Source organism: Pristiophorus japonicus, unplaced genomic scaffold (assembly GCF_044704955.1).
Source record: "Pristiophorus japonicus isolate sPriJap1 unplaced genomic scaffold, sPriJap1.hap1 HAP1_SCAFFOLD_423, whole genome shotgun sequence".
NCBI lineage: Eukaryota > Metazoa > Chordata > Chondrichthyes > Pristiophoridae > Pristiophorus > Pristiophorus japonicus.
Window position 1 is genome coordinate 77,500 of NW_027254124.1, and position 25,771 is coordinate 103,270.

Below are 25,771 nucleotides of genomic sequence, written 5' to 3' on the forward strand. Positions count from 1 at the left end.
GACCCCCCCCCCGGGAAGGTAGTAACACAGTACTGACCCCCCCCCCCGGGATGGTAGTAACACAGTACTGACCCCCCCCCCGGGAAGGTAGTAACACAGTACTGACCCCCCCCCCGGGATGGTAGTAACACAGTACTGACCCCCCCCCCGGGAAGGTAGTAACACAGTACTGACCCCCCCCCCGGGATGGTAGTAACACAGTACTGACCCCCCACCCGGGAAGGTAGTAACACAGTACTGACCCCCCCCCCGGGATGGTAGTAACACAGTACTGACCCCCCCCCCCCCCCCGGGATGGTAGTAACACAGTACTGACCCCCCCCCCCCCGGGATGGTAGTAACACAGTACTGACCCCCCCCCCCCCCGGGATGGTAGTAACACAGTACTGACCCCCCCCCCCCCCCCCCCGGGATGGTAGTAACACAGTACTGACCCCCCCCCCCGGGATGGTAGTAACACAGTACTGACCCCCCCCCCCCCCCGGGATGGTAGTAACACAGTACTGACCCCCCCCCCCCCCCGGGATGGTAGTAACACAGTACTGACCCCCCCCCCCCCCCCGGGATGGTAGTAACACAGTACTGACCCCGACCCCCCCCCCCCCCCCCCCCCCACCGGGATGGTAATAACACAGTACTGACCCCCCCCCCCCCCCGGGATGGTAGTAACACAGTACTGACCCCCCCCCCGGGATGGTAGTAACACAGTACTGACCCCCCCCCCGGGATGGTAGTAACACAGTACTGACCCCCCCCCCGGGATGGTAGTAACACAGTACTGACCCCCCCCCCGGGATGGTAGTAACACAGTACTGACCCCCCCCCCCGGGATGGTAGTAACACAGTACTGACCCCCCCCCCCCCCCCGGGAAGGTAGTAACACAGTACTGACCCCCCCCCGGGATGGTAGTAACACAGTACTGACCCCCCCCCGGGATGGTAGTAACACAGTACTGACCCCCCCCCGGGATGGTAGTAACACAGTACTGACCCCCCCCCGGGATGGTAATAACACAGTACTGACCCCCCCCCCCCGGGATGGTAATAACACAGTACTGACCCCCCCCCCCCGGGATGGTAATAACACAGTACTGACCCCCCCCCCCGGGATGGTAGTAACACAGTACTGACCCCCCCCCCCCGGGATGGTAGTAACACAGTACTGACCCCCCCCCGGGATGGTAGTAACACAGTACTGACCCCCCCCCCCCGGGATGGTAGTAACACAGTACTGACCCCCCCCCCCCCCCGGGAAGGTAGTAACACAGTACTGACCCCCCCCCCCCGGGATGGTAGTAACACAGTACTGACCCCCCCCCCCCGGGGAAGGTAGTAACACAGTACTGACCCCCCCCCCCCCCGGGATGGTAATAACACAGTACTGACCCCCCCCCCCCCCCCGGGATGGTAGTAACACAGTACTGACCCCCCCCCGGGATGGTAGTAACACAGTACTGACCCCCCCACCCCCTCCGGGATGGTAATAACACAGTACTGATCCCCCCCCCCCCCCCCGGGATGGTAGTAACACAGTACTGACCCCCCCCCCGGGATGGTAGTAACACAGTACTGACCCCTCCCCCCCCGGGATGGTAGTAACACAGTACTGACCCCCCTCCCCCCGGGATGGTAATAACACAGTACTGACCCCCCTCCCCCCGGGATGGTAGTAACACAGTACTGACCCCCCCCCGGAATGGTAGTAACACAGTACTGACCCCCTCCCCCACCCCCCCCCGGGATGGTAGTAACACAGTACTGACCCCCCTCCCCCCGGGATGGTAGTAACACAGTACTGACCCCCCCCCCGGGATGGTAGTAACACAGTACTGACCCCCCCCCGGGATGGTAGTAACACAGTACTGACCCCCCTCCCCCCGGGATGGTAGTAACACAGTACTGACCCCCCCCCGGAATGGTAGTAACACAGTACTGACCCCCTCCCCCACCCCCCCCCGGGATGGTAGTAACACAGTACTGACCCCCCTCCCCCCGGGATGGTAGTAACACAGTACTGACCCCCCCCCGGGATGGTAGTAACACAGTACTGACCCCCTCCCCCCCCCCGGGATGGTAGTAACACAGTACTCACCTCCGTCTCCTCCTCTATCTTGGCTCCTTCTGCTTGCAGTACTGACAGTAGAGAATCCGGGCCGGCCACGTCATGAAATCGCTCTGTGGAAGTCAAAAGGCAGCGTGTTGTTTTTTTTTTTGTTTCAGCAAAATCAGTCCACCCGGTCTTCATTATTCACTGGCCTCCCCTTCCCTGATCTTCCATCCCTCGGCTAACGCACATCAGACACCGACTGCATCGGCTGCACATTTCTGTGTTTTGGCTGAAGTTGTCTGGATCCAGTTTGGGGAAGGACAGCGGTTGAATCTGTGCAAGCGCAGCGGCAGACTGGACGTGAGCCCGTTCTCCTTGCGCACAGAAACAGGCCGTTCGGCCCCACAGGTCCGTGCCGGTGTTTATGCTCCACATCAGCCTCCTCCACCCCTCTACATCTCAGCCCTTCAACATCAACTTCTATTCAGGAGGTTGATTCCTGAGATGAAGGGGTTGCCTTATGAAGAAAGGTTGAGCAGGTTGGGCCTATACCCATAAGCCCAACAAGCTCCCCGCTGGAGTGGGACTAAACTACAGAACCAGTGGGAACCTGTTTAACCTTCGCTGTCTCCAGGCCAGGTCCAAGACCACCCCAACCTCTGTCGTCGAGCTACCGTACGCAGACGACGCCTGCATCTGTGCACATACAGAGGCTGAACTCCAGGATATAGTCAACGTATTTACTGAGGCGTATGAAAGCCTGGGCCTTACGCTAAACATCCGTAAGACAAAGGGCCTCCACCAGCCTGTCCTCACCATGCAGCACTGCCCCCCAGTCATCAAGATCCACGGCGTGGCCCTGGACAACGTGGACCATTTCCCATATCTCGGGAGCCTCCTATCAACAAGAGCAGGCATCGACAGGTAAGTGGACAGAGGCGGCTAAGTGAAGCTGAGTCCACGGCCAGATCAGCTATGATCTTGTTGAATGGCGGAGCAGGCTCAAGGGGCTAGATGGCCTACTCCTGTTCCTAATTCTTGTGTTCTTGTGTTTGTGTTTGACAACGAGATCCAATTCCGCCTCCAGTGCGCCAGTGCAGCCTTCGGCCGCCTGAGGAAGAGTGTGTTTGAAGACCAGGCCCTCCAAATCTGCCACCAAGCTCATGGTCTACAGGGCTGTAGTAATACCCGCCCTCCTATCTGGCTCAGAGACATTGCCCATGTACAGCAGACACCTCAAGTCGCTGGAGAAATACCACCAACGATGTTTCCACAAGATCCTACAAATCCCCTGGGAGGACAGACGCACCAACGTTAGCGTCCTCGACCAGGCCAACATCCCCAGCATCGAAGCACTGACCACACTCGATCAGCTCCGCTGGGCAGGCCACAAAGTCCGCATGCCCCAGACACGGGATTCCCAAAGCAAGCGCTCTACTCGGAACTCCTTCACGGCAAACGAGCCAAAGGTGGGCAGCGGAAACGTTACAAGGGACACCCTCAAAGCCTCCCTGATAAAGTGCAACATCCCCACTGACACCTGGGAGTCCCTGGCCAAAGGCCGCCCTAAGTGGAGGAAGTGTATTCGGGAGGGCACTGAGCACCTCGAGTCTCATCGCCGAGAGCGCGCAGAAATCAAGCGCAGGCTGCGGAAGGAGCGTGTGGCAAACCTGTCCCACCCTCCCCTCCCCTCAACGACTATCTATCCCACTTGTGACAGGGACTGTGGCTCTCATATTGGACTGTTCAGTCACCAAAGAACTCACTTCAGGAGCAGAAGCAAGTCTTCCTCGATTCTGAGGGACTGCCTATGATGATGATGATGATACGCATTGGAATTTAGAAGGATGAGAGGTGATTGTGGAAAGATCAGAAAGGATTAAGAAGTTAGTTCAGACCTGGGGTCGAAAACCAATGAACTCTCTTGCACAAAAAAAAACAAGCAAGCATTGAGCTCAGGGTGAAGGAGATAAGGGAATGAGATAAGGTTGTAAAGCTGCAGGATAATAAAGCCAAATTCAAAGGAGTTGCCCTGGGTAAGAGATAGTGTGCAGATACTGAATGCCAATTAACAGAGTTCCGGCAAATGCTAATGACTGAATGAAAGGTCAGCTGTAAGAAAAACAGACTGAAGGCCAATGGACAGGAGGGAGTTACCATTAACAGGACCGGCTGTGGGGGAACAGCAGGGGGCGTTGGGAATGGATGAAAATACTTCATTGATCAAGATAAGGTTCACACATGGTAACGAAGACACCGACTTGGTAATAACTCTTGGAGGAGAGAGACAGGTTGCAATAACAGCAGAATGTCTCTCTGTATTTCTTCTAAATACAAGCAGGCAATTAATAGTAACTCACATGTGTTAACTGATAGAAGAAAGGTTATAAAGATAGACAAGTTCGGACGGTCCGGAGCGAGAACCTAGAAGCAACACTCGGCAGAAGCAGGGACCAGAGGACAGTGCCTTGAAGGAACAGTGACCGGATTGATCATCCGGGGATGTATTGGGTAACAATGAGAATAGTTAGAGCGAAAAGGAACACCTTTTGGAACGCATTTCTCCAGAGTTAAATAGAGTGTAAGTAGTGAGTCTTGTACTTCTGTATTGTGGGGAACTATATCAAGTTTCCACATGATTTGCGCCTGATTTTTAGGAGCAACTGGTGGAGAACGGACTATCTTAGAAATCGCAATTCTCCACATTTTTTTTTCTGCAGTTCTAGTCAGGTAGAACAGTTCTAGTTTGGAACAGAATTTTTTCTTCAAAAGGGGGCGTGTCCGGCCACTGACGCCTGATTTGAAAGTTTCCACAGTGAAAACATACTCCAAACTAAAGTAGAATGGAGCCAGTGAAGATTTTTGTAGAACTGAAAAAACCTGTTCTACACATAAAAAAATCAGGTGTAGGTTACAAATCAGGCGTCCAGAACGAGGTGGGGGGGAGAGGGGGAAGGGAACTTATTAAATTCTACAATAAATCCTTATTTATACTTATACAAATATTATACAAATAAATCCAACCTGAATAAACATTTATAAGCAAAGAAAAGATTAAATAAACCATCTTCCTACCTGTGTGAAAGTGCTTCAGCCAGGGAGAATGCTGCAGCAAGCCTCACAAAACGAGGCAGCCGTTCCCGAACGCAGGCGGGCGGGCGGGAGGGGAGGAGGGAGCCGACCGAACGCGGGGGGGGAAGGGAAGGGAGATGACCGAACGTGGTGGGGGGAGAGAGCCGAACGAACGCGGGGTGGGGGGGAGAGGGAAGGGAGCCGACCGAACGCGGGAGGGAAAGAGAGAAGGCTGCAGGAAGCCTCAAAAATTGAGGAGCCATTTCCCGACGGCAAAGGGGGGAGGTCGTCAGGAAACGGCTGGCTCAACTTTCTGAGGCTTCCTGCAGCCTTCTCACTGCTACAAGAAGCCTCAGTGCTGATGGCAATGTACTTTTATTAAAAAATGTTCAAAAATTAAACAGCTACCAAGAACTACAAAAATGGCCGAGTGCCAATGTTTTTTTCACACTGAGCATGCGCGAACGCTCCAACGCGCACGCGCAGCGTTGCCGGCAGGAAAAAAACTAATTTAAATAGTAGCCGCCCCCCTCCCACTTACAAAATCGGTGCCAGTGTAGGCTCCGCCCCCCTGGGCGCCGCGCCAAACAGACAAGGAGCTGCAGGGCGCTCCAGAATCGCGCGTTTTTTTTTTTTAGGCGCCCAGCTCGGAGGGGCGCCCGTTTTTTTTCGTGTGGAAACTTGGGCCCACAAAGTGTAAGTAGTGAGTCTTGTACTTCTGTATTGGGGAACTATAGAGTGTAAGTAGTGAGTCTTGTACTTCTGTATTGGGGAACTATAGAGTGTAAGTAGTGAGTCCTGTCCTGTCCTGTATTAAACGAACATTAACGGTATTGCCATTGTCCAGTGTGTCATTTAACATTTAACTCAAGAACCGTCGCAGGCAACTACTAGTCACACGTCTAGCGAAATAGCCGTTTCTGCAACAGAGATCTTATTGAGACGAAAGATTCTGAGGGGGCTTGACAGGATAGATGCAGAGTGGATGTTTCCCGTTGTGGGGGAATCTAGAACATAAGAACATAAGAAATAGGAGCAGTAGGCGGCCATACGGCCCCTCGAGCCTGCTCCGCCATTCAATATCATGGCTGATCTGATCATGGACTCAGCTCCACTTTCCTGCCCACTCCCTATAACCCCTTATCTCCTTATCGGTTAAGAAACTGTCTATTTCTGTCTTATATAAATTCAATGATCCAGCTTCCACAGCTCTCTGAGGCAGCAAATTTCATAGATCCACAACCCTCAGAGAAGAAATTTCTCCTCATCTGTTTTAAATGGGCGGCCTCTTATTCGAAGATCATGCCCTGTCGGTCTAGTCTCCCCCATCAGTGGAAATATCCTCTCTGCATCCACCTTGTCAAGCCCCCTCATAATCTTACACATTTCGATAAGATCACTTCTCATTCTTCTGAATTCCAATGAGTAGAGGCCCAACCTACTCAACCTTTCCTCATAAGTCAACCCCCTCATCCACGGAATCAACCGAGTGAACCTTCTCTGAACTGCCCCCAAAGCAAGTATATCCTTTTGTAAATATGGAAACCAAAACTGCACGCAGTATTCCAGGTGTGGCCCCACCAATACCCTATACAGCTGTAGCAAGACTTCCCTGTGATCTTCGTGAATGACGGAGCAGGCTCGAGGAACCAAATGGCCAACCCTTGCTCCTATTTCTTATGTTCCTTTCGCCCTCATGTGTTTATCGGGCTTCCCCTTAAATGCCTTTATTCTATTCGCCACAACCACTCCCTGTGGCAGTGAGTTCCACATTCTCACCACTCTCTGGGTAAAGAAGTTTCTCCTGAATTCCCCATTGGATTTATTGGTGATTATCTTATATTGATAGCCCCTAGTTCTAGTCTTACCCACAAGTGAAAACATCTTCTCTAGGTCTACCCCATCAAAAAAGTTCATAAATTTAAAGTGTGATATGGAGACCAGAACTGTACACAGTAACTCCCAGTGTGATATGGAGACCAGAACTGTACACAGTAACTCCCAGTGTGATATGGAGACCAGAACTGTACACAGTAACTCCCAGTGTGATATGACCAGAACTGTACACAGTAACTCCCAGTGTGATATGGAGACCAGAATTGTACACAGTAACTCCCAGTGTGATATGGAGACCAGAACTGTACACAGTAACTCCCAGTGTGATATGGAGACCAGAACTGTACACAGTAATTCCCAGTGTGATATGGAGACCAGAACTGTACACAGTAACTCCCAGTGTGATATGGAGACCAGAATTGTACACAATAACTCCCAGTGTGATATGGAGACCAGAATAGAAGCATGGTCTAACTAAGGTCCGAGAGTGTAAGTGTAACACAACTGCACTTACCCAGCTCCGTCCTGTGCTCCTGCACCGTGTCGTGCAGGTTCTGCAGCTCCGTGTATTTGTCCTGGAGCTGGCCCTTGCCCTCCTCCAGCTGCGGCTGAAACTCCAGGTTCTTCTCCGCCAGGCTGCGATTGGCCGCCAGCAACATCTCCCGCTCCAGCTGGAGGTTCTGCACCTGAGGGGAGACGGACAGACAAGACATAAGTGAGCAGGGTCCCCAGTGCGGAGGGAGATGGCATAGAGCCCCCTGGCAGAGGTGAGCAGGCTCCTGTACATGTACAGTACACAGGGTAAAGGGTAACGATTCACTCCCGTCTGGTACTGTACACCCCGTGTGTGTCTCAGTGTCCTCTGTACATGTACAGTACACAGGGTAAAGGGTAACGATTAACTCCCGTCTGGTACTGTACACCCTGTATGTGTCCCAGTGTCCCCCGGTACATGTACAGTACACAGGGTAAAGGGGAACGATTCACTCCCGTCTGGTACTGTACACCCCGTGTGTGTCTCAGTGTCCCCCGGTACATGTACAGTACACAGGGTAAAGGGTAACGATTCACTCCCGTCTGGTACTGTACACCCTGTGTGTGTCTCAGTGCCCCCGGTACATGTCAAGTGGAGAGTGGGAGAGAGAAAAAAAGGGCAGAGGAGAGTGAGGGAGAGGGAGAGAAAAGGCAGAGGGGATTGGGGAAGGGATGTGAAAGAAAAAAAGACTTGCACTTATATAGCACCCTTCACGACCGCCAAACATCTCAAAGCGTTTTATAGCCAATGAAGTACTTTTGGAGTGGAGTCAATGTTGTGATCTGGAAAACACGGCAGCCATTTTGCACACAGCAAGCTCCCACAAACAGCAACCTGATAATGACCAAATAATCTGTTTTAGTGATGTTAATTGAGGGATAAATATTGGCCAGGACACCGGGGATAACTCCCCTGCCCTTCCTCCAAATAGTGGCCATGGGACCTGAGAGAGCAGAATGTCTCATCCGAAAGACGGCACCTCCGACAGTGCAACACTCCCTCAGTACTGCCCCTCCGATAGTGCAACACTCCCTCAGTACTGCTCCTCCGACAGAGTGGCACTCCCTCAGTACTGCCCCTCCGACAGTGCAGCACTCCCTCAGTACTCCCCCCACCCCCCCCGACAGTGCAGCGCTCCCTCAGTACTGCCCCTCCGACAGTGCGGCGCTCCCTCAGTACTGCGCTCCCTCAGTACTGCCCCTCCAACAGAGTGGCACTCCCTCAGTACTGCCCCTCCGACAGTGCAGCGCTCCCTCAGTACTCCCCCTCAGACAGTGCAGCACTCCCTCAGTACTGCCCCTCCGACAGTGCAGCACTCCCTCAGTACTGCCCCTCCGACAGTGCAGCGCTCCCTCAGTACTCCCCCTCAGACAGTGCAGCACTCCCTCAGTACTGCCCCTCCGACAGTGCAGCACTCCCTCAGTACTGCCCCTCCGACAGTGCAGCACTCCCTCAGTACTGCCCCTCCGACAGAGAGGCACTCCCTCAGTACTGCACCTCCGACAGAGAGGCACTCTCTCAGTACTGCACCTCCGACAGTGCAGCGCTCCCTCAGTACTCCCCCTCCGACAGTGCAGCACTCCCTCAGTACTGCCCCTCCGACAGAGCGGCATTCCCTCAGCACTGCACTGGAAGTGTCAGTCTACATTTGTGCGCTCAACTTCCTGGAATGGGACTTGAACCCACAGCCTTCTGACTCAGAGGCGAGAGTGCTACCATGGAGAGAGAGAGAGCGAGAGCGGGAAAGGGCGGAGGAGAGAGAGTGAGTGAAAACGAGAGAGAAGGAAGAAAATAAAGCGATCGCACGGTACACATCGCGAGGATAGGCTCCAGCTGTGGTGCCTGCGCAGTCGAATAGCCTGCCAACACTCAGTGGGTTGGGGTGTTGGCGGGTTAACAGACAGCTGTGAGTCACGGACTCGCGGCCTGGCCCGCTCAGGCGAGAAGGGAAGTCAGCCTGCCACGCTGCCGTGCAGGTTACTGTACGTGTGGAATGCAGTTTAGCGGGTTCCCGCCCGGTCGAACCGGTACGAGGCGGATTAAACCGAGCGCAGATGCAGCCCTCTGCCTCGTTAACCCTTTGCGGCCCCCCTCGAAACAAATGCGCGTGGAGCAGGGAGAGATCAGATCCCCCACCCTGGCCCACCTTCTCACCAGGGACCCTTCCAGGCTGCAAAGAGAGCGAAAGATTTGGATTTCTACAGCTTCTATCACCACCTCAGGGCGTGCCAATGGGCTTTACAGCCATTGAAGTGCTTTTGGAGTGTAGTCGTTGTTGTAATGTGGGAAACGCGGCAGCTAATTGGCACACAGCAAGCTCCCATGGACAGCCAAGTGTTAATGGCCCGATCATCTGTTTCACTGTGATGTTGATTGAGAGATAACTATTGGCCCAGGACACTTGGGAGAATTCCTCCCTGCACTTATTCGAAATACTGCAATGGAATCTTTTACGTCAACCTGAGAGATCAGACGGGGCCTCGGTTTAACATCCCATCAGAAAAACCTCCCACAATGCAGCACTCCCTCAGTACTGCCCCTCCCACAGTGCAGCGCTCCCTCAGTACTGCCCCTCCCACAGTGCAGCACTCCCTCAGTACTGCCCCTCCGACAGTGCAGCACTCCCTCAGTACTGCCCCTCCGACAGTGCAGCGCTCCCTCAGTACTGCCCCTCCGACAGTGCAGCGCTCCCTCAGTACTGCCCCTCCGACAGTGCAGCGCTCCCTCAGTACTGCCCCTCCGACAGTGCAGCGCTCCCTCAGTACTGCCCCTCCGACAGTGCGGCGCTCCCTCAATACTGCCTCTCCGACAGTGCGGCGCTCCCTCAGTACTGCCCCTCCGACAGTGCAGCGCTCCCTCAGTACTGCCCCTCCGACAGTGCGGCGCTCCCTCAGTACTGCCCCTCCGACAGTGCGGCGCTCCCTCAGTACTGCCCCTCCGACAGTGCACCATGATCGAAATAAATGCACCAACACTAATCGCTCTCTCGCTGATGAAACTCGAGGTATTTAGTTTCACTGCTGTGCCCGACTCTCATTTCCGGGATTTGTGTAACAGCCCCTGTGCCTCCAGTAATTGCAGAACCTTGAACCACACAGAGCAGGAAGGGGCCCAGGCCAAACTGTGTCCCACGCTCGCTCAGCTAATCACCAGTTGACAAGGGTCGCCAGGTTAGTCAGGGACGTCAGATCCCCAGGCCATTCAGCCCCTCGAGCCTGTTACACAGGAACAGGAGGAGGCCATTCAGCCCCTCGAGCCTGTTACACAGGAACAGGAGGAGGCCCATTCAGCCCCTCGAGCCTGTTACACAGGAACAGGAGGAGGCCCATTCAATCAGATCACGGCTGATCTGTACCTCAACTCCATTTAGCCATCTTTGCTCCATATCCCTCGATACTGTTGCCAGGCAAAAGCCTATCAGAGCTTTTTTTGGTAATTTCTAATCGACACTCAGCCTCAACAGCTTGTTAGGGGAGAGAGTTCCAGATTTTCAGCACCCTTTGTGTGATCAAATGCTTACTGCCAGCTCCCCTAAACGGCCTGGCCCTTGTTTCAAGGTAATTCACCCTTGTCCTAGATTCCACTTGCAGAGGAAATACTTTCTTCCTCGAGCGACACGATCAAATCCATTAATCACCTTAAACACCTCAATTAGACCAGCCCTTAATCCTCGAAACTCATGTAATTGGCAACCAAGTGAGTGAGGACACCAGAGTAATTGAAGGCTTTGTACCCAGTGTCAATAACACATCCTGGTTAAAGTGACTGTCTCAAGTAATGACACTCATCCCTGCTCCCATTCACACAGCTATAACTGTGCAGGGAGACGGGGAGATACACACACCCTGACAGTGCAGCACTCCCTCAGTACTGCCCCTCTGACAGTGCAGCGCTCCCTCAGTACTGCCCCTCTGACAGTGCAGCGCTCCCTCAGTACTGCCCCTCCGACAGTGCAATGCTCCCTCAGTACTGCCCCTCCGACAGTGCAGCGCTCCCTCAGTACTGCCCCTCTGACAGTGCAGCGCTCCCTCAGTACTGCCCCTCCGACAGTGCAATGCTCCCTCAGTACTGCCCCTCCGACAGTGCAGCGCTCCCTCAGTACTGCCCCTCTGACAGTGCAACGCTCCCTCAGTACTGCCCCTCCGACAGTGCAGCGTTCCCTCAGTACTGCCCCTCCGACAGTGCAGCGTTCCCTCAGTACTGCCCCTCCGACAGTGCAGCGCTCCCTCAGTACTGCCCCTCCGACAGTGCAGCGTTCCCTCAGTACTGGCAATGAGAGTGTCGGCCTGGATTTTGTGCTGAAATCTTTGGAGTGTGACTTGAACCCATGACCTGCTGACTCAGAGGCGAGCGCGATGCCCACTGAGGGATAACTGGAGGATGATTTTAAAGCACGCTGTCTCTCAATGCTCCATACATGTGACCAGCTAGCTCAGCAGAGGGCACGCTGCATTGAGTCTGCTTTCTAGAGGGGAGAGAGACGAGGGAGAGGGAGGGAGGGAGGGAGGGAGGGAGGGAGGGAGGGAGGGAGGGAGGGAGGGAGGGAGGGAGGGCCGACGAAGTGATAGACATAGACAGAGGGAGAGAGATTGACAGAGGGAGAGAGAGATAGAAAGAGAGAGAAAGCACAAGGATGAACAAGAGTATCTGTCAGAGAGAGCACGAGCGAGAGCACCGGTCTCAGCACTGATCATGAAGCCTCTTCACATCGTTCCGAAATAAAACCCCTCGGTGCTTGGCGTACAACGGATTCCGTCGTGGAGTGGGCCGTGGCAGCCATTTTGTGCAGAGCAGTTCATTGGTTCGGAGGGTGTTGGCCGAGGGACGAATGTTGGCCCGGACAATGCGGGATTGGGGGTGGGGGGAGGGGGGGCGGTGAGAAATCACAGGCCCCTCCGACAATGCAGCACCCACCCCTCCCAGCCACCCTCTGCCACCACCTCTGCTCGAGGCTCCAAAGCAAGGGGGCTGGATCGTACGAACTTCTGACTCCGGGGGAGCATTACTGACCGAGACGAGGGAGTTATACAAAGAAACACACACACACACGGAGCAGGTCCAACATTCACTGCCAACAGTTCGCCAGCACAGCGATGTCGCTTGCTATGGCGAGGTCAGATTTCAGGAAATAAATCGGGAGGCACACAACAATCTGATAACGGAAGAGCGTGTCAACACCGCAGTTAGGGGAAATTCCCACCGCAGCACCAGCCTCTGCCAAGGCCTTCCATACCACTCCATTTCAATCCCTACCCAACCCCAGGCACCGACTGCTGAATCTGGCGGTCCTGGCTCCATGGGCGGCATTCTCTCGGAGTCACCACACGCCCGAGGCGCAGGAGCTGAATCAACGCCGACACTCCAGGGTCAGTGCTGAGGGAGCGCCGCACTGTCGGAGGGGCAGTGCTGAGGGAGCGCCGCACTGTCGGAGGGTCAGTGCTGAGGGAGCGCCGCACTGTCGGAGGGGCAGTGCTGAGGGAGCGCCGCACTGTCGGAGGGGCAGTGCTGAGGGAGCGCCGCACTGTCAGAGGGGCAGTACTGAGGGAGTGCTGCACTGTCGGAGGGGCAGTGCTGAGGGAGCGCCGCACTGTCAGAGGGGCAGTACTGAGGGAGCGCCGCACTGTCGGAGGGTCAGTGCTGAGGGAGCGCCGCACTGTCAGAGGGGGGGCAGTACTGAGGGAGCGCTGCACTGTCGGAGGGGCAGTACTGAGGGAGCGCTGCACTGTCGGAGGGGCAGTACTGAGGAAGTGCTGCACTGTCAGAGGGGCAGTACTGAGGGAGCGCTGCACTGTCAGAGGGGCAGTACTGAGGGAGCGCTGCACTGTCGGAGGGGCAGTACTGAGGGAGTGCTGCACTGTCAGAGGGGCAGTACTGAGGGAGCGCTGCACTGTCGGAGGGGCAGTACTGAGGGAGCGCTGCACTGTCGGAGGGGCAGTACTGAGGGAGCGCCGCACTGTCGGAGGGGCAGTACTGAGGGAGCGCCGCACTGTCGGAGGGGCAGTACTGAGGGAGTGCTGCACTGTCAGAGGGGCAGTACTGAGGGAGCGCTGCACTGTCGGAGGGGCAGTACTGAGGGAGCGCCGCACTGTCGGAGGGGCAGTACTGAGGGAGCGCCGCACTGTCGGAGGGGCAGTGCTGAGGGAGTGCCGCACTGTCGGAGGGGCAGTACTGAGGGAGCGCCGCAGTGTTGGAGGGGGGGCAGTGCTGAGGGAGCGCCGCACTGTCGGAGGGGCAGTACTGAGGGAGCGCCGCACTGTCGGAGGGGCAGTACTGAGGGAGCGCCGCACTGTCGGAGGGGCAGTACTGAGGGAGCGCCGCACTGTTGGAGGGGGGCAGTGCTGAGGGAGCGCCGCACTGTCGGAGGTACCGTCTTTTGGATGAGACCTTAAATCAAGGGCCCCCATCTGCCTTCTCGGGTGGACGTAAAAAATGCCAGGGCACAATTGGAAGAAGTGCAGAGGGGGCTATCCCCGGTGTCCTGGCCAATATTCCTCCCTCAACCAACATCACGAAAGCAGCTGATCGGGTGATGATCACATTGCTGTTTGTGGGAGCTTGCTTGTGCACAAATTGGCTGCCCGTGCTTCCTGCATTGTAACAGTGACTACACTCCCAAAAGTACTTTGTGGGCTGTGAAGCACTTTGGAACGTACCGAGGTGGTGACAGGCGATATAGAAATGCTAATTCTTGCTCTCTTTAAACACATCGCTCCTGCTGCAACTGGACCTCACAGCGTGATCAGCTTCGAGCTCCCGCGCCAGTCACACACACACACACCATCCCGACGTGGAGATATATCGGCCGTTCCTTCATCGTCGCTGGGTGAAAACCCTGAAACTCGCTCCCTAACAGCACTGTGGGAGCACCTTCAGCACACGGACTGCAGCGGTTTCTCTTGCCTTGGAGGGAGTGCAACGAAGTTTCACTGGATTAAGAACATAAGAAATAGGAGCAGGAGTCAGCACTACGGCCCCTCGAGCCTACTCCGCCATTTGGTAAGATCCTGGCTGACCATCAACCTCAAGTCCACTTTCCCGTCTGATCTCCATCTCCCTTCATTCCCCATGGACTCCAAAAAATCTATCGATCTCAGCCTTGAATGTATTCAGAGACTGAGCCTCCACAGCTCTCGGGGGCAGGGAATTCCAAAGATTCACCACCCTCAGTGAAGAAATTCCTCCTCATCCCTGTCTTAAATGGCGGACCCCTTATCCCGAGACAGAGCCCCCTGGTTCTAGACTCCCCGGCCCGGGGGAAACATCCTCTCAGCATCTACCCCGTCAATCCCCTTCAGAATCTTGTCTGTTTCAATGAGATCACCTCTCATTCTTCTAAACTCCAGAGAGTATAGGGCCCATTCTACACAATCTCGCCTCATAGGACAGCCCTCTCCTCCCAGGAATCAATCTAGTGAACCTCCTCCATTGTACCGCCTCCAAGGCAAGTATATCCTTCCTTGGATTGAACCCTGGGATGGGGGGGAATTGCCCTATGAGGAGAGATTAAGCAGACTAGGCCTATATTCTCTAGAGTTTAGAAGAATGAGGCATCTTATTGAAACATACAAAATTCTTACTGTGCTTGACAGGGTAGATGCAGAGAGGATGTTTCCCTGGGCTGGGGAGTCTAGAACCAGGGCTCTCAGTCTCAGGGTACAGGGTTGGCCATTTGATACTGAGTTGAGTTATTATTTAAATGGAGAAAGATTGCAAAGTGCTGCAGTACAGCGGGACCTGGGGGTATTTGCGCATGAAACACAAAAGGATAGTATGTAGGTACAGCAAGTGATCAGGAAGGCCAATGGTATCTTGGCCTTTAGTGCAAAGGGGATGGAGTATAAAAGCAGGGAAGTCTTGCTACAGTTATACAAGGTATTGGTGAGGCCACACCTGGAATACTGCGTGCAGTATTGGTTTCCATATTTACGAAAGGATATACTTGCTTTGGAGGCAGTTCAGAGAAGGTTCACTCGGTTGATTCCGAAGATGAGGGGGTTGACTTATGAGGAAAGGTTGAGTAGGTTGGGCCTCTACTCATTGGAATTCAGAAGAATGAGAGGTGATCTTATCGAAACATATAAAATTATGAGGGGGCTTGACAAGGTGGATGCAGAGAGGATGTTTCCACTGATGGGGGAGACTAGAACTAGAGGGCATGATCTTAGAATAAGGGGCCGCCCATTTAAAACTGAGATGAGGAGGAATTTCTTCTCTCAGAGGGTTGTGGATCTGTGGAATTCGCTGCCTCAGAGAGCTGTGGAAGCTGGGACATTGAATATATTTAAGACAGAAATAGACAGTTTCTTGAACGATAAGGGAGTGAAGGGTTATGGGGAGCGGGCGGGGAAGTGGAGCTGAGTCCATGATCAGATCAGCCATGATCTTATTGAATGGCGGAGCAGGCTCGAGGGGCCGTATGGCCTACTCCTGCTCCTATTTCTTATGTTATGAGGAGAAACTTCCTCACTCAGAGGGTGGTGAATCTTTGGAATTCTCTGCCTCAGAGAGCTGTGGAGGCTCAGTCGTTGGGTACACTCAAGGCTGAGGTAGATAGATTGTTGGGTATTAAGGGAATCGAGGGATATGAGGATGGGGCGGGAAAGTGGAGTTGAGGTTGATGATCAGCCAGGATCTCAGTGAATGACGGAGCAGGCTCGAGGGGCCATGGGGCCTACTCCTGCTCCAAATTTTAATGTTCTAATATCTCCTCATGGGGCTCAGTGCCAAATCTAGTTTGATAATGCTCTGTGAAGCACCTTGAGGTGCTTTACTACATTCATCATCACAGGCGGTCCCTGGAACGAGGATGACTTGCTTCCACATGGGTTCACAGATGTTTCAATGACGGACCCGATGTTCCAGGTCCTGATCTCCAGTTGAGGGGGTGGAAGATGCCTGTGGGTGGGTTTTTTTTAACGTGGGGTGACCGTTGCACACCAGCCACCACACGGGGCTCGACAGAGCTGGGTCTTGGTCCAGTGGCAAGGGTTGAACCAGGACGACTGGAGACCAGCTCTGCTGCACGGACCTAGTGCGCCCACACATATCGCAGTGTGGGCTGGGCCCGTGCTGTCCCCTGGGCCCGAACCCTCATTCGCCGCACCTCCGCCCCACAATGTTCCAGGGCCCGGCGCTCCAGCTCTATTTCTAGCCCCGAACCGCGTTGGTGTTCTCACACAGGTCGGGGCGGCCCACATTGTTGACGTTTGTGTCTCCATTGTGGGTTGGGCAGTTCTGGTGGCCAGAGCTCATGTCTGGTGTCGTCCAGCTGGGTGGGACTGCACTCGCCTGGTTCCATTCTTATCCGTCTAATCGTAGCCCGAGGAGTACCTGCGACGGCTTCTCTGCCCCCTCCCACATCGTTCTCCCTGGTGTCCCCCCAGGATCAACCCTTAGCCCCCTCCGATTTCTCATCGACATGCTGCCCCTGGGCAACATCATCTGGAAACTCCAGCTGCTACTTTTTAGGTTGAAGAAGTGGGCCCACCACCAGATTCTCAAGAAGCAACTACGGCACGGGCGATAAATCCAGGCACATTCCCCACCCGAGAAGACTTTTCAAACGCACTTGCTCGCTCACCTCCTCGCTGTCCAGCACCAGGCCCTCCTGCTGCTCCGTGCTGTTCAGGATATTCTCCAGCTCCTCTCGGCTCAGCCCCCGCAGCTTGTTCATCAGTGGCACCGACTGAAGCTCTTCCATCGGGAGCTGCGAGTTAAAGAGAGGCAGAGTGAGTCGTCGAGCTTTACCTGGTCCTGGCTGCTCCCTCGGGCCACGAGGGTCTCGCCGCGACTCAGTGGCTAGCGTCCGCGCCCTCAGAGTCAGAAGGTTGTGGGTTCGAGCCCCACTCCACAGACTCGAGCCCGTTAATCGAGCCCGGCAGTACTGAGGGAGCGCTGCACTGTCGGAGGGGCAGTACTGAGGGAGCGCCGCACTGTCGGAGGGGCGGTACTGAGGGAGTGCCGCACGGTCGGAGGGGTGGTACTGAGGGAGTGCCGCACTGTCGGAGGGGCAGTACTGAGGGAGTGCCGCACTGTCGGAGGGGCAGGTACTGAGGGAGTGCCGCACTGTCGGAGGGGCAGGTACTGAGGGAGTGCCGCACTGTCGGAGGGGCAGGTACTGAGGGAGCGCCGCACTGTCGGAGGGGCGGTACTGAGGGAGAGCCACACTGTCGGAGGGGCAGTACTGAGGGAGCGCCGCACTGTCGGAGGGGCAGGTACTGAGGGAGCGCCGCACTGTCGGAGGGGCGGTACTGAGGGAGTGCCGCACTGTCGGAGGGGCAGTACTGAGGGAGGGCTGCACGGTCGGTGGGACAGTACTGAGGGAGGGCTGCAATGTCGGAGGGACAGTACTGAGGGAGTGCTGCACTGTCAGAGGGGCAGTACTGAGGGTGTGCTGCACTGTCGGAGGGGCGGTACTGAGGGAGTGCCGCACTGTCGGAGGGGCAGTACTGAGGGAGGGCTGCACGGTCGGAGGGACAGTACTGAGGGAAGCGCTGCACTGTCGGAGGGGCAGTACTGAGGGAGCGCCGCACTGTCGGAGGGGCAGGTACTGAGGGAGTGCCGCACTGTCGGAGGGGCAGTACTGAGGGAGCGCCGCACTGTCGGAGGGGCGGTACTGAGGGAGTGCCGCACTGTCGGAGGGGCAGGTACTGAGGGAGCGCCGCACTGTCGGAGGGGCAGGTACTGAGGGAGCGCCGCACTGTCGGAGGGGCGGTACTGAGGGAGAGCCACACTGTCGGAGGGGCAGTACTGAGGGAGCGCCGCACTGTCGGAGGGGCAGGTACTGAGGGAGCGCCGCACTGTCGGAGGGGCGGTACTGAGGGAGTGCCGCACTGTCGGAGGGGCAGTACTGAGGGAGGGCTGCACGGTCGGTGGGACAGTACTGAGGGAGGGCTGCAATGTCGGAGGGACAGTACTGAGGGAGTGTTGCACTGTCAGAGGGGCAGTACTGAGGGAGTGCTGCACTGTCGGAGGGGCGGTACTGAGGGAGTGCCGCACTGTCGGAGGGGCAGTACTGAGGGAGGGCTGCACGGTTGGAGGGACAGTACTGAGGGAAGCGCTGCACTGTCGGAGGGGCAGTACTGAGGGAGCGCCGCACTGTCGGAGGGGCAGTATTGAGGGAGCGCCGCACTGTCGGAGGGGCAGTACTGAGGGAGCGCCGCACTGTCCAAGATGCTGTCTTTCAGGTTGAGAAGTTAAACCGAGACCCCTTCTGCCCCCTCGAGTGGGCGTTGAGAGATTCCACCGCCATTATGTTGAAGAAGAGCACGGGGGAGTTATCCCCTGTGTCCTGGGGCCCAATATCTGTTCCTCAACCAACAGCACAAAATAAACGGATGATCGGGTCATTATCACATTGCTGTGTGTGGGAGCTTGCTGTTTGCTTATTGACTGCTGCGTTTCCCACATTACAACAGTGACTACACTCCAAAAGTATTTAATTGGCTGTAAAGGCTCTGGGATGCCCCGAAATCATGAAAGGTGCTATAGAAATGCAAATCTTTCGTTTGTGCTCGTTGGAGTGATATATATATATATAAAAACTTCATTGGTACATTGGTGAGACCATACCTGGAGTACTGCATATCGTTTTGGTCTCCGTATTTAAGGAAGGTTATACTTGCATTGGAGGCTGTTCAGAGAAGGTTCAAGTGATTGATTCCTGAGATGAAGGGGTTGTCTTATGAAGAAAGGTTGAGCAGGTTGGGCCTCTACTCATTGGAGTTCAGAAGAATGAGAGGTGATCTTATTGAAATGTATAAGATTCTGAGGGGGCTGGACAGGGTGGATGCAGAGAAGATGTTTCCCCTCGTGGAGGAATCTAGAACTAGGGGGCATAGTCTCAGAATAAGGGGCCGCCCATTTAAAACTGAGATGAGGAGGAATTTCTTCTCTCGGAGAGTTGTAAATCTGTGGAATTCTCTGCCCCAGAGAGCTGTAGAAGCTGGGACATTGAATATATTTAAGGTGGAGATAGACAGATTTTTGAGCGGTAAGGGAGTGAAGGGTTATGGGGAGCGGGCAGGGAACTGGAGATGTTTCTCCTCATAAGAACATAAGAAATAGCAGGAGTAGGCCATACAGCCCCTCGAGCCTGCTCCGCCATTCAATAAGATCATGGCTGATCCGATCATGGACTCAGCTCCACTTCCCCGCCCGCTCCCCTTAATCCCTTATCCCCTTATCGTTTAAGAAACTGTCTATTTCTGTCTTAAATTTATTCAATGTCCCAGCTTCTCCAGCTCTCTGGGGCAGCGAATTCCACAGATTCACAACCGTCAGAGAAGAAATTTCTCCTCATCTCAGTTTTAAATGGGCGGCCCCTTATTCTAAGATCATGCCCTCTAGTTCTAGTCTCCCCCCACCAGTGGAAACATCCTCTCTGCATCCACCTTGTCAAGCCCCCTCATAATCTTATACGTTTCGATAAGATCACCTCTCATTCTTCTAAACTCCAATGTGTATCGGCCCAACCTATCTTCATAAGGCAACCCCCTCATCTCAGGAATCAACCGAGTGAACTTTCTCTGAACTACCTCCAAAGCAAGTATATCCTTTCGTAAATATGGAAAGCAAAAATGCACGCAGTATTCCAGGTGTGGCCTCACCAATACCCTGTATAACTGTAGCAAGATTTTCCTGTTTTTATACTCCATCCCCTTTGCAATAAAGGCCAAGATTCCATTGGCCTTCCTGATCACTTGCTGCACCTGCATACTATCCTTTTGTGTTTCATGCACAAGTACCCCCAGGTCCCACTGTACTGCAGCACTTTGCAATCTTTCTCCATTTAAATAATAACTTGCTCTTTGATTTTTTTCTGCCAAAGTGCATGACCTCACACTTTCCAGGCTGAACGCCAGGGTATAGTCAATGTATTCACTGAGGCATATGAAAACATGGGCCTTACGCTTAACATCCGTAAGACAAAGGTCCTCCACCATCCTGTCCTCACCGCACAGCACTGCCCCCCCAGTCATCAAGATCCACAGCACGGCCCTGGACAACGTGGACCATTTCCCATATCTCGGGAGCCTCTTATCAACAAAGGCAGACACTGAGGCGGAGATTCAGCATCGTCTCCAGTGCGCCATTACAGCCTTCGAACTTCTGAGGAAAAAAGTGTTTGAAGACCAGGCCCTCAAATCTACCACCAAGCTCATGATCTACAGGGATGTAGTGGTGCAAGGGTCAAGGATGTCTCGGAGCGGGTGCAGGACATTCTAAAAAGGGAGGGAGAACAGCCAGTTGTCGTGGTGCACGTTGGTACCAATGACATAGGTAAAAAAAGGGATGAGGTCCTACGAAACGAATTAAGGAGCTAGGAGCTAAATTAAAAAGTAGGACCTCAAAAGTAGTAATCTAGGGATTGCTACCAGTGCCACATGCTAGTCAGAGTAGGAATCGCAGGATAGCACAGATGAATACATGGCTTGAGCAGTGGTGCAGCAGAGAGGGATTCAAATTCCTGGGCCATTGGAACCGGTTCTGGGGGAGGTGGGACCAGTACAAACCAGACGGTCTGCACCTGGGCAGGACCGGAACCAATGTCCTAGGGGGAGTGTTTGCTAGTGCTGTTGGGGAGGAGTTAAACTAATATGACAGGGGGATGGGAACCAATGCAGGGAGACAGAGGGAGACAAAAAGGAGGCAAAAGCAAAAGACAGAAAGGAGATGAGGAAAAGTGGAGGGCAGAGAAACCCAAGGCAAAGAACAAAAAGGGCCATTGTACAGCAAAATTCTAAAAGGACAAAGGGTGTTAAAAAAACAAGCCTGAAGGCTTTGTGTCTTAATGCAAGGAGTATCCGCAATAAGGTGGATGAATTAACTGTGTAAATAGATGTTAACAAATATGATGTGATTGGGATTACGGAGACGTGGCTCCAGGATGATCAGGGCTGGGAACTCAACATCCAGGGGCATTCAACATTCAGGAAGGATAGAATAAAAGGAAAAGGAGGTGGGGTAGCATTGCTGGTTAAAGAGGAGATTAATGCAATAGTTAGGAAAGACATTAGCTTGGATGATGTGGAATCTATATGGGTAGAGCTGCAGAACACCAAAGGGCAAAAAACGTTAGTGGGAGTTGTGTATAGACCTCCAAACAGTAGTAGTGATGTTGGGGAGGGCATCAAACAGGAAATTAGGGGTGCATGCAATAAAGGTGCAGCAGTTATAATGGGTGACTTTAATATGCACATAGATTGGGCTAGCCAAACTGGAAGCAATACAGTGGAGGAGGATTTCCTGGAGTGCATAAGGGATGGTTTTCTAGACCAATATGTCGAGGAACCAACTAGGGGGGAGGCCATCTTAGACTGGGTGTTGTGTAATGAGAGAGGATTAATTAGCAATCTCGTTGTGCGAGGCCCCTTGGGGAAGAGTGACCATAATATGGTGGAATTCTGCATTAGGATGGAGAATGAAACAGTTAATTCAGAGACCATGGTCCAGAACTTAAAGAAGGGTAACTTTGAAGGTATGAGGCTTGAATTGGCTAGGATAGATTGGCGAATGATACTTAAGGGGTTGACTGTGGATGGGCAATGGCAGACATTTAGAGACCGCATGGATGAACTACAACAATTGTACATTCCTGTCTGGCGTAAAAATAAAAAAGGGAAGGTGGCTCAACCGTGGCTATCTAGAGAAATCAGGGATAGTATTAAAGCCAAGGAAGTGGCATACAAATTGGCCAGAAATAGCAGCGAACCCGGGGACTGGGAGAAATTTAGAACTCAGCAGAGGAGGACAAAGGGTTTGATTAGGGCAGGGAAAATGGAGTACGAGAAGAAGATTGCAGAGAACATTAAGACGGATTGCAAAAGTTTCTATCGATATGTAAAGAGAAAAAGGTTAGTAAAGACAAACATAGGTCCCCTGCAGTCAGAATCAGGGGAAGTCATAACGGGGAACAAAGAAATGGCAGACCAATTGAACAAGTACTTTGGTTCGGTATTCACTAAGGAGGACACAAACAACCTTCCGGATATAAAAGGGGTCAGAGGGTCCAGTAAGAAGGAGGAACTGAGGGAAATCTTTATTAGTCGGGAAATTGTGTTGGGGAAATTGATGGGATTGAAGGCCGATAAATCCCCAGGGCCTGATGGACTGCATCCCAGAGTACTTAAGGTGGCGGCCTTGGAAATAGCGGATGCATTGACAGTCAGTTTCCAACATTCCATTGACTCTGGATCAGTTCCTATCGAGTGGAGGGTAGCCAATGTAACCCCACTTTTTAAAAAAGGAGGGAGAGAAAACAGGGAATTATAGACCGGTCAGCCTGACCTCAGTAGTGGGTAAGATGATGGAATCAATTATTAAGGATGTCATAGCAGCGCATTTGGAAAGAGGTGATATGATAGGTCCAAGTCAGCATGGATTTGTGAAAGGGAAATCATGCTTGACAAATCTTCTGGAATTTTTTTGAGGATGTTTCCAGTAAAGTGGACAAAGGAGAACCAGTTGATGTGGTATATTTGGACTTTCAGAAGGCTTTCGACAAGGTCCCACACAAGAGATTAATGTGCAAAGTTAGAGCACATGGGATTGGGGGTAGTGTGCTGACATGGATTGAGAACTGGTTGTCAGACAGGAAGCAAAGAGTAGGAGTAAATGGGTACTTTTCAGAATGGCAGGCAGTGACTAGTGGGTTACCGCAAGGTTCTGTGCTGGGGCCCCAGCTGTTTACATTGTACATTAATGATTTAGACGAGGGGATTAAATGTAGTATCTCCAAATTTGCGGATGACACTAAGTTGGGTGGCAGTGTGAGCTGCGAGGAGGATGCTATGAGGCTGCAGAGTGACTTGGATAGGTTAGGTGAGTGGGCAAATGCATGGCAGATGAAGTATAATGTGGATAAATGTGAGGTTATCCACTTTGGTGGTAAAAACAGAGAGACAGACTATTATCTGAATGGTGACAGATTCGGAAAAGGGGAGGTGCAACAAGACCTGGGTGTCATGGTACATCAGTCATTGAAGGTTGGCATGCAGGTACAGCAGGCGGTTAAGAAAGCAAATGGGGCGAGGAGATTTGAGTACAGGGGCAGGGAGGTGTTACTACAGTTGTACAGGGCCTTGGTGAGGCCACACCTGGAGTATTGTGTACAGTTTTGGTCTCCTAACCTGAGGAAGGACATTCTTGTTATTGAGCGAATGCAGCGAAGGTTCACCAGACTGATTCCTGGGATGGCGGGACTGATCGATCAAGAAAGACTGGATCAACTGGGCTTGTATTCACTGGAGTTCAGAAGAATGAGAGGGGACCTCATAGAAACGTTTAAAATTCTGATGGGTTTAGACAGGTTAGATGCAGGAAGAATGTTCCCAATGTTGGGGAAGTCCAGAACCAGGGGACACAGTCTAAGGATAAGGGGGAAGCCATTTAGAACCGAGATGAGGAGAAACTTCTTCACCCAGAGAGTGGTGAACCTGTGGAATTCTCTACCACAGAAAGTAGTTGAGGCCAATTCACTAAATATATTCAAAAGGGAGTTAGATGAAGTCCTTACTGCTCGGGGGATCAAGGGTTATGGCGAGAAAGCAGGAATGGGGTACTGAAGTTTCATGTTCAGCCATGAACTCATTGAATGGCGGTGCAGGCTAGAAGGGCTGAATGGCCTACTCCTGCACCTATTTTCTATGTTTCTATGATACCCACCCTCCTGTATGGGTCTGAGACATGGACGATATATAGAAGGCACCTCAAATCGCTAGAGATATATCACCAACGATGTCTCCGCAAGATCCTGCAAATCCCCTGGGAGGACAGATGCACCAACATCAGTGTCCTCGACCAGGCCAACATCCCCAGTATTGAAGCACTGACCACACTCGATCAGCTTCGCTGGGCAGGCCACATAATTCACATGCCAGACACGAGACTCCCTAAACAAATGCTTTATGTGGAGCTCCTTCATGGTAAACGAGCCAAAGGAGGACAGCGATAATGTTACAAGGACACCCTCAAAGCCTCCCGGGTAAAGTGCGACATCACCACTGACACCTGGGAGACCCTGGCCGCAGACCGCCCGAGGTGGAGAAAGTCCATCCGGGAGGGCGTTGACTTCTTCGAGTCTCAACACAAAGAGTGTGAAGAGGCCGAGCGCAGGCAGCGGAAGGAGCGCGCGGCAAACCAGCCCCACCCACCCCCTCCCCTCGCCGAATGTCTGTCCCACCTGTAACAGGGTCTGTGGCTCTCGTATCGGACTGTTCAGCCACCAGAGAACTCACTTTGGGAGTGAAGCAAGTCTTCCTCGATTCCGCGGGATTGCCTATGATGAATGTTGTTGTTGGCAGACTTCGAGAAGTCCAAATACACCACATCCACTGGTTCCCCTTTATCCACCCTGTTCGTTACATCCTCAAAGAACTCCAGCAAATTTGTCAAACATGACTTCCCCTTCATAAATCCACGCTGACTTTGCCTGACCGAATTTTGCTTTTCCAAATGTCCTGCTACTGCTTCTTTAATAATGGGCTCCAACATTTTCCCAACCACAGATGCTAGGCTAACTGGTCTATAGTTTCCTGCTTTTTGTCTGCCTCTTTTTTTTTTTTAAATAGGGGCATTACATTTGCAGTTTTCCAATCTGCTGGGACCTCCCCAGAATCCAGGGAATTTTGGTAAATTACAACCAATGCATTATCCCTGCCGCTACTTCTCATTAGACCCTAGGATGTAAGGCATCAGGTCCAGGGGATTTATCTGCCTTTAGTCCCATTATCTTACTGAGCACCACCTCCTTAGTGATTGTGATTGTGTTAAGTTCCTCCCTCCCCCCTATAGCCCCTTGACTATCCACTGTTGGGATATTGTTAGTGTCCTCTACCGTAAAGACTGATACAAAATATTTGTTCAGAGTTTCTGCCATCTCCATGTTTCCCATTACTAATTCCCCGGTCTCGTCCTCTAAGGGACCAACATTTACTTGAGCCACTCTTTTCATTTTTATATACCGAAAGAAACTCTTGCTATTTGTTTTTATATTTTGTAATTGGGGCCGACTCCTGCTCCTATTTCTTATGTTCTTATGTATCATTGACCGATCCCGGCAGGCCAATTGAGCAGGGTGATACAAAAACTGTTCCTCCGATTTAAAAAGGGCTTCATTAAAAAAAACTTTGGCAAATATCTTATTTCAGGATAGGGAGGGGACCGAGAGGTCTCTCCATCATGGCATCGTCAGCCAACTGTACAGTATGTCCTGGGCTCAAACCGGTCACCAAGCTCACGGTCTGCAGAGTAGTAGTGATTCCTGCCCTTCTACATAAGAA

The 25,771-nt window shown here is 53.0% G+C and overlaps 1 protein-coding gene across 2 annotated transcripts in view; it reads right to left on the reverse strand.

Annotated features, from left to right (window-relative positions):
- LOC139251216 (vacuolar protein sorting-associated protein 37C-like) overlaps positions 1-25,771 on the reverse strand; it is a 47,705-nt gene that overhangs the window by 14,966 nt on the left and 6,968 nt on the right. Inside the window, exons 2-4 of one of the 2 annotated variants that reach the window (XM_070873179.1) lie at positions 17,059-17,196; positions 7,470-7,641; positions 2,093-2,175 (exon numbers count right to left, since the gene is read on the reverse strand). In XM_070873179.1, coding sequence (XP_070729280.1) covers positions 2,093-2,175; positions 7,470-7,641; positions 17,059-17,190 — 387 coding nt within the window. In that variant the 5' untranslated portion in view covers positions 17,191-17,196. The remainder of the gene's footprint in view (positions 1-2,092; positions 2,176-7,469; positions 7,642-17,058; positions 17,197-25,771) is intronic. The other variant, XM_070873180.1, reaches the window with a different exon arrangement.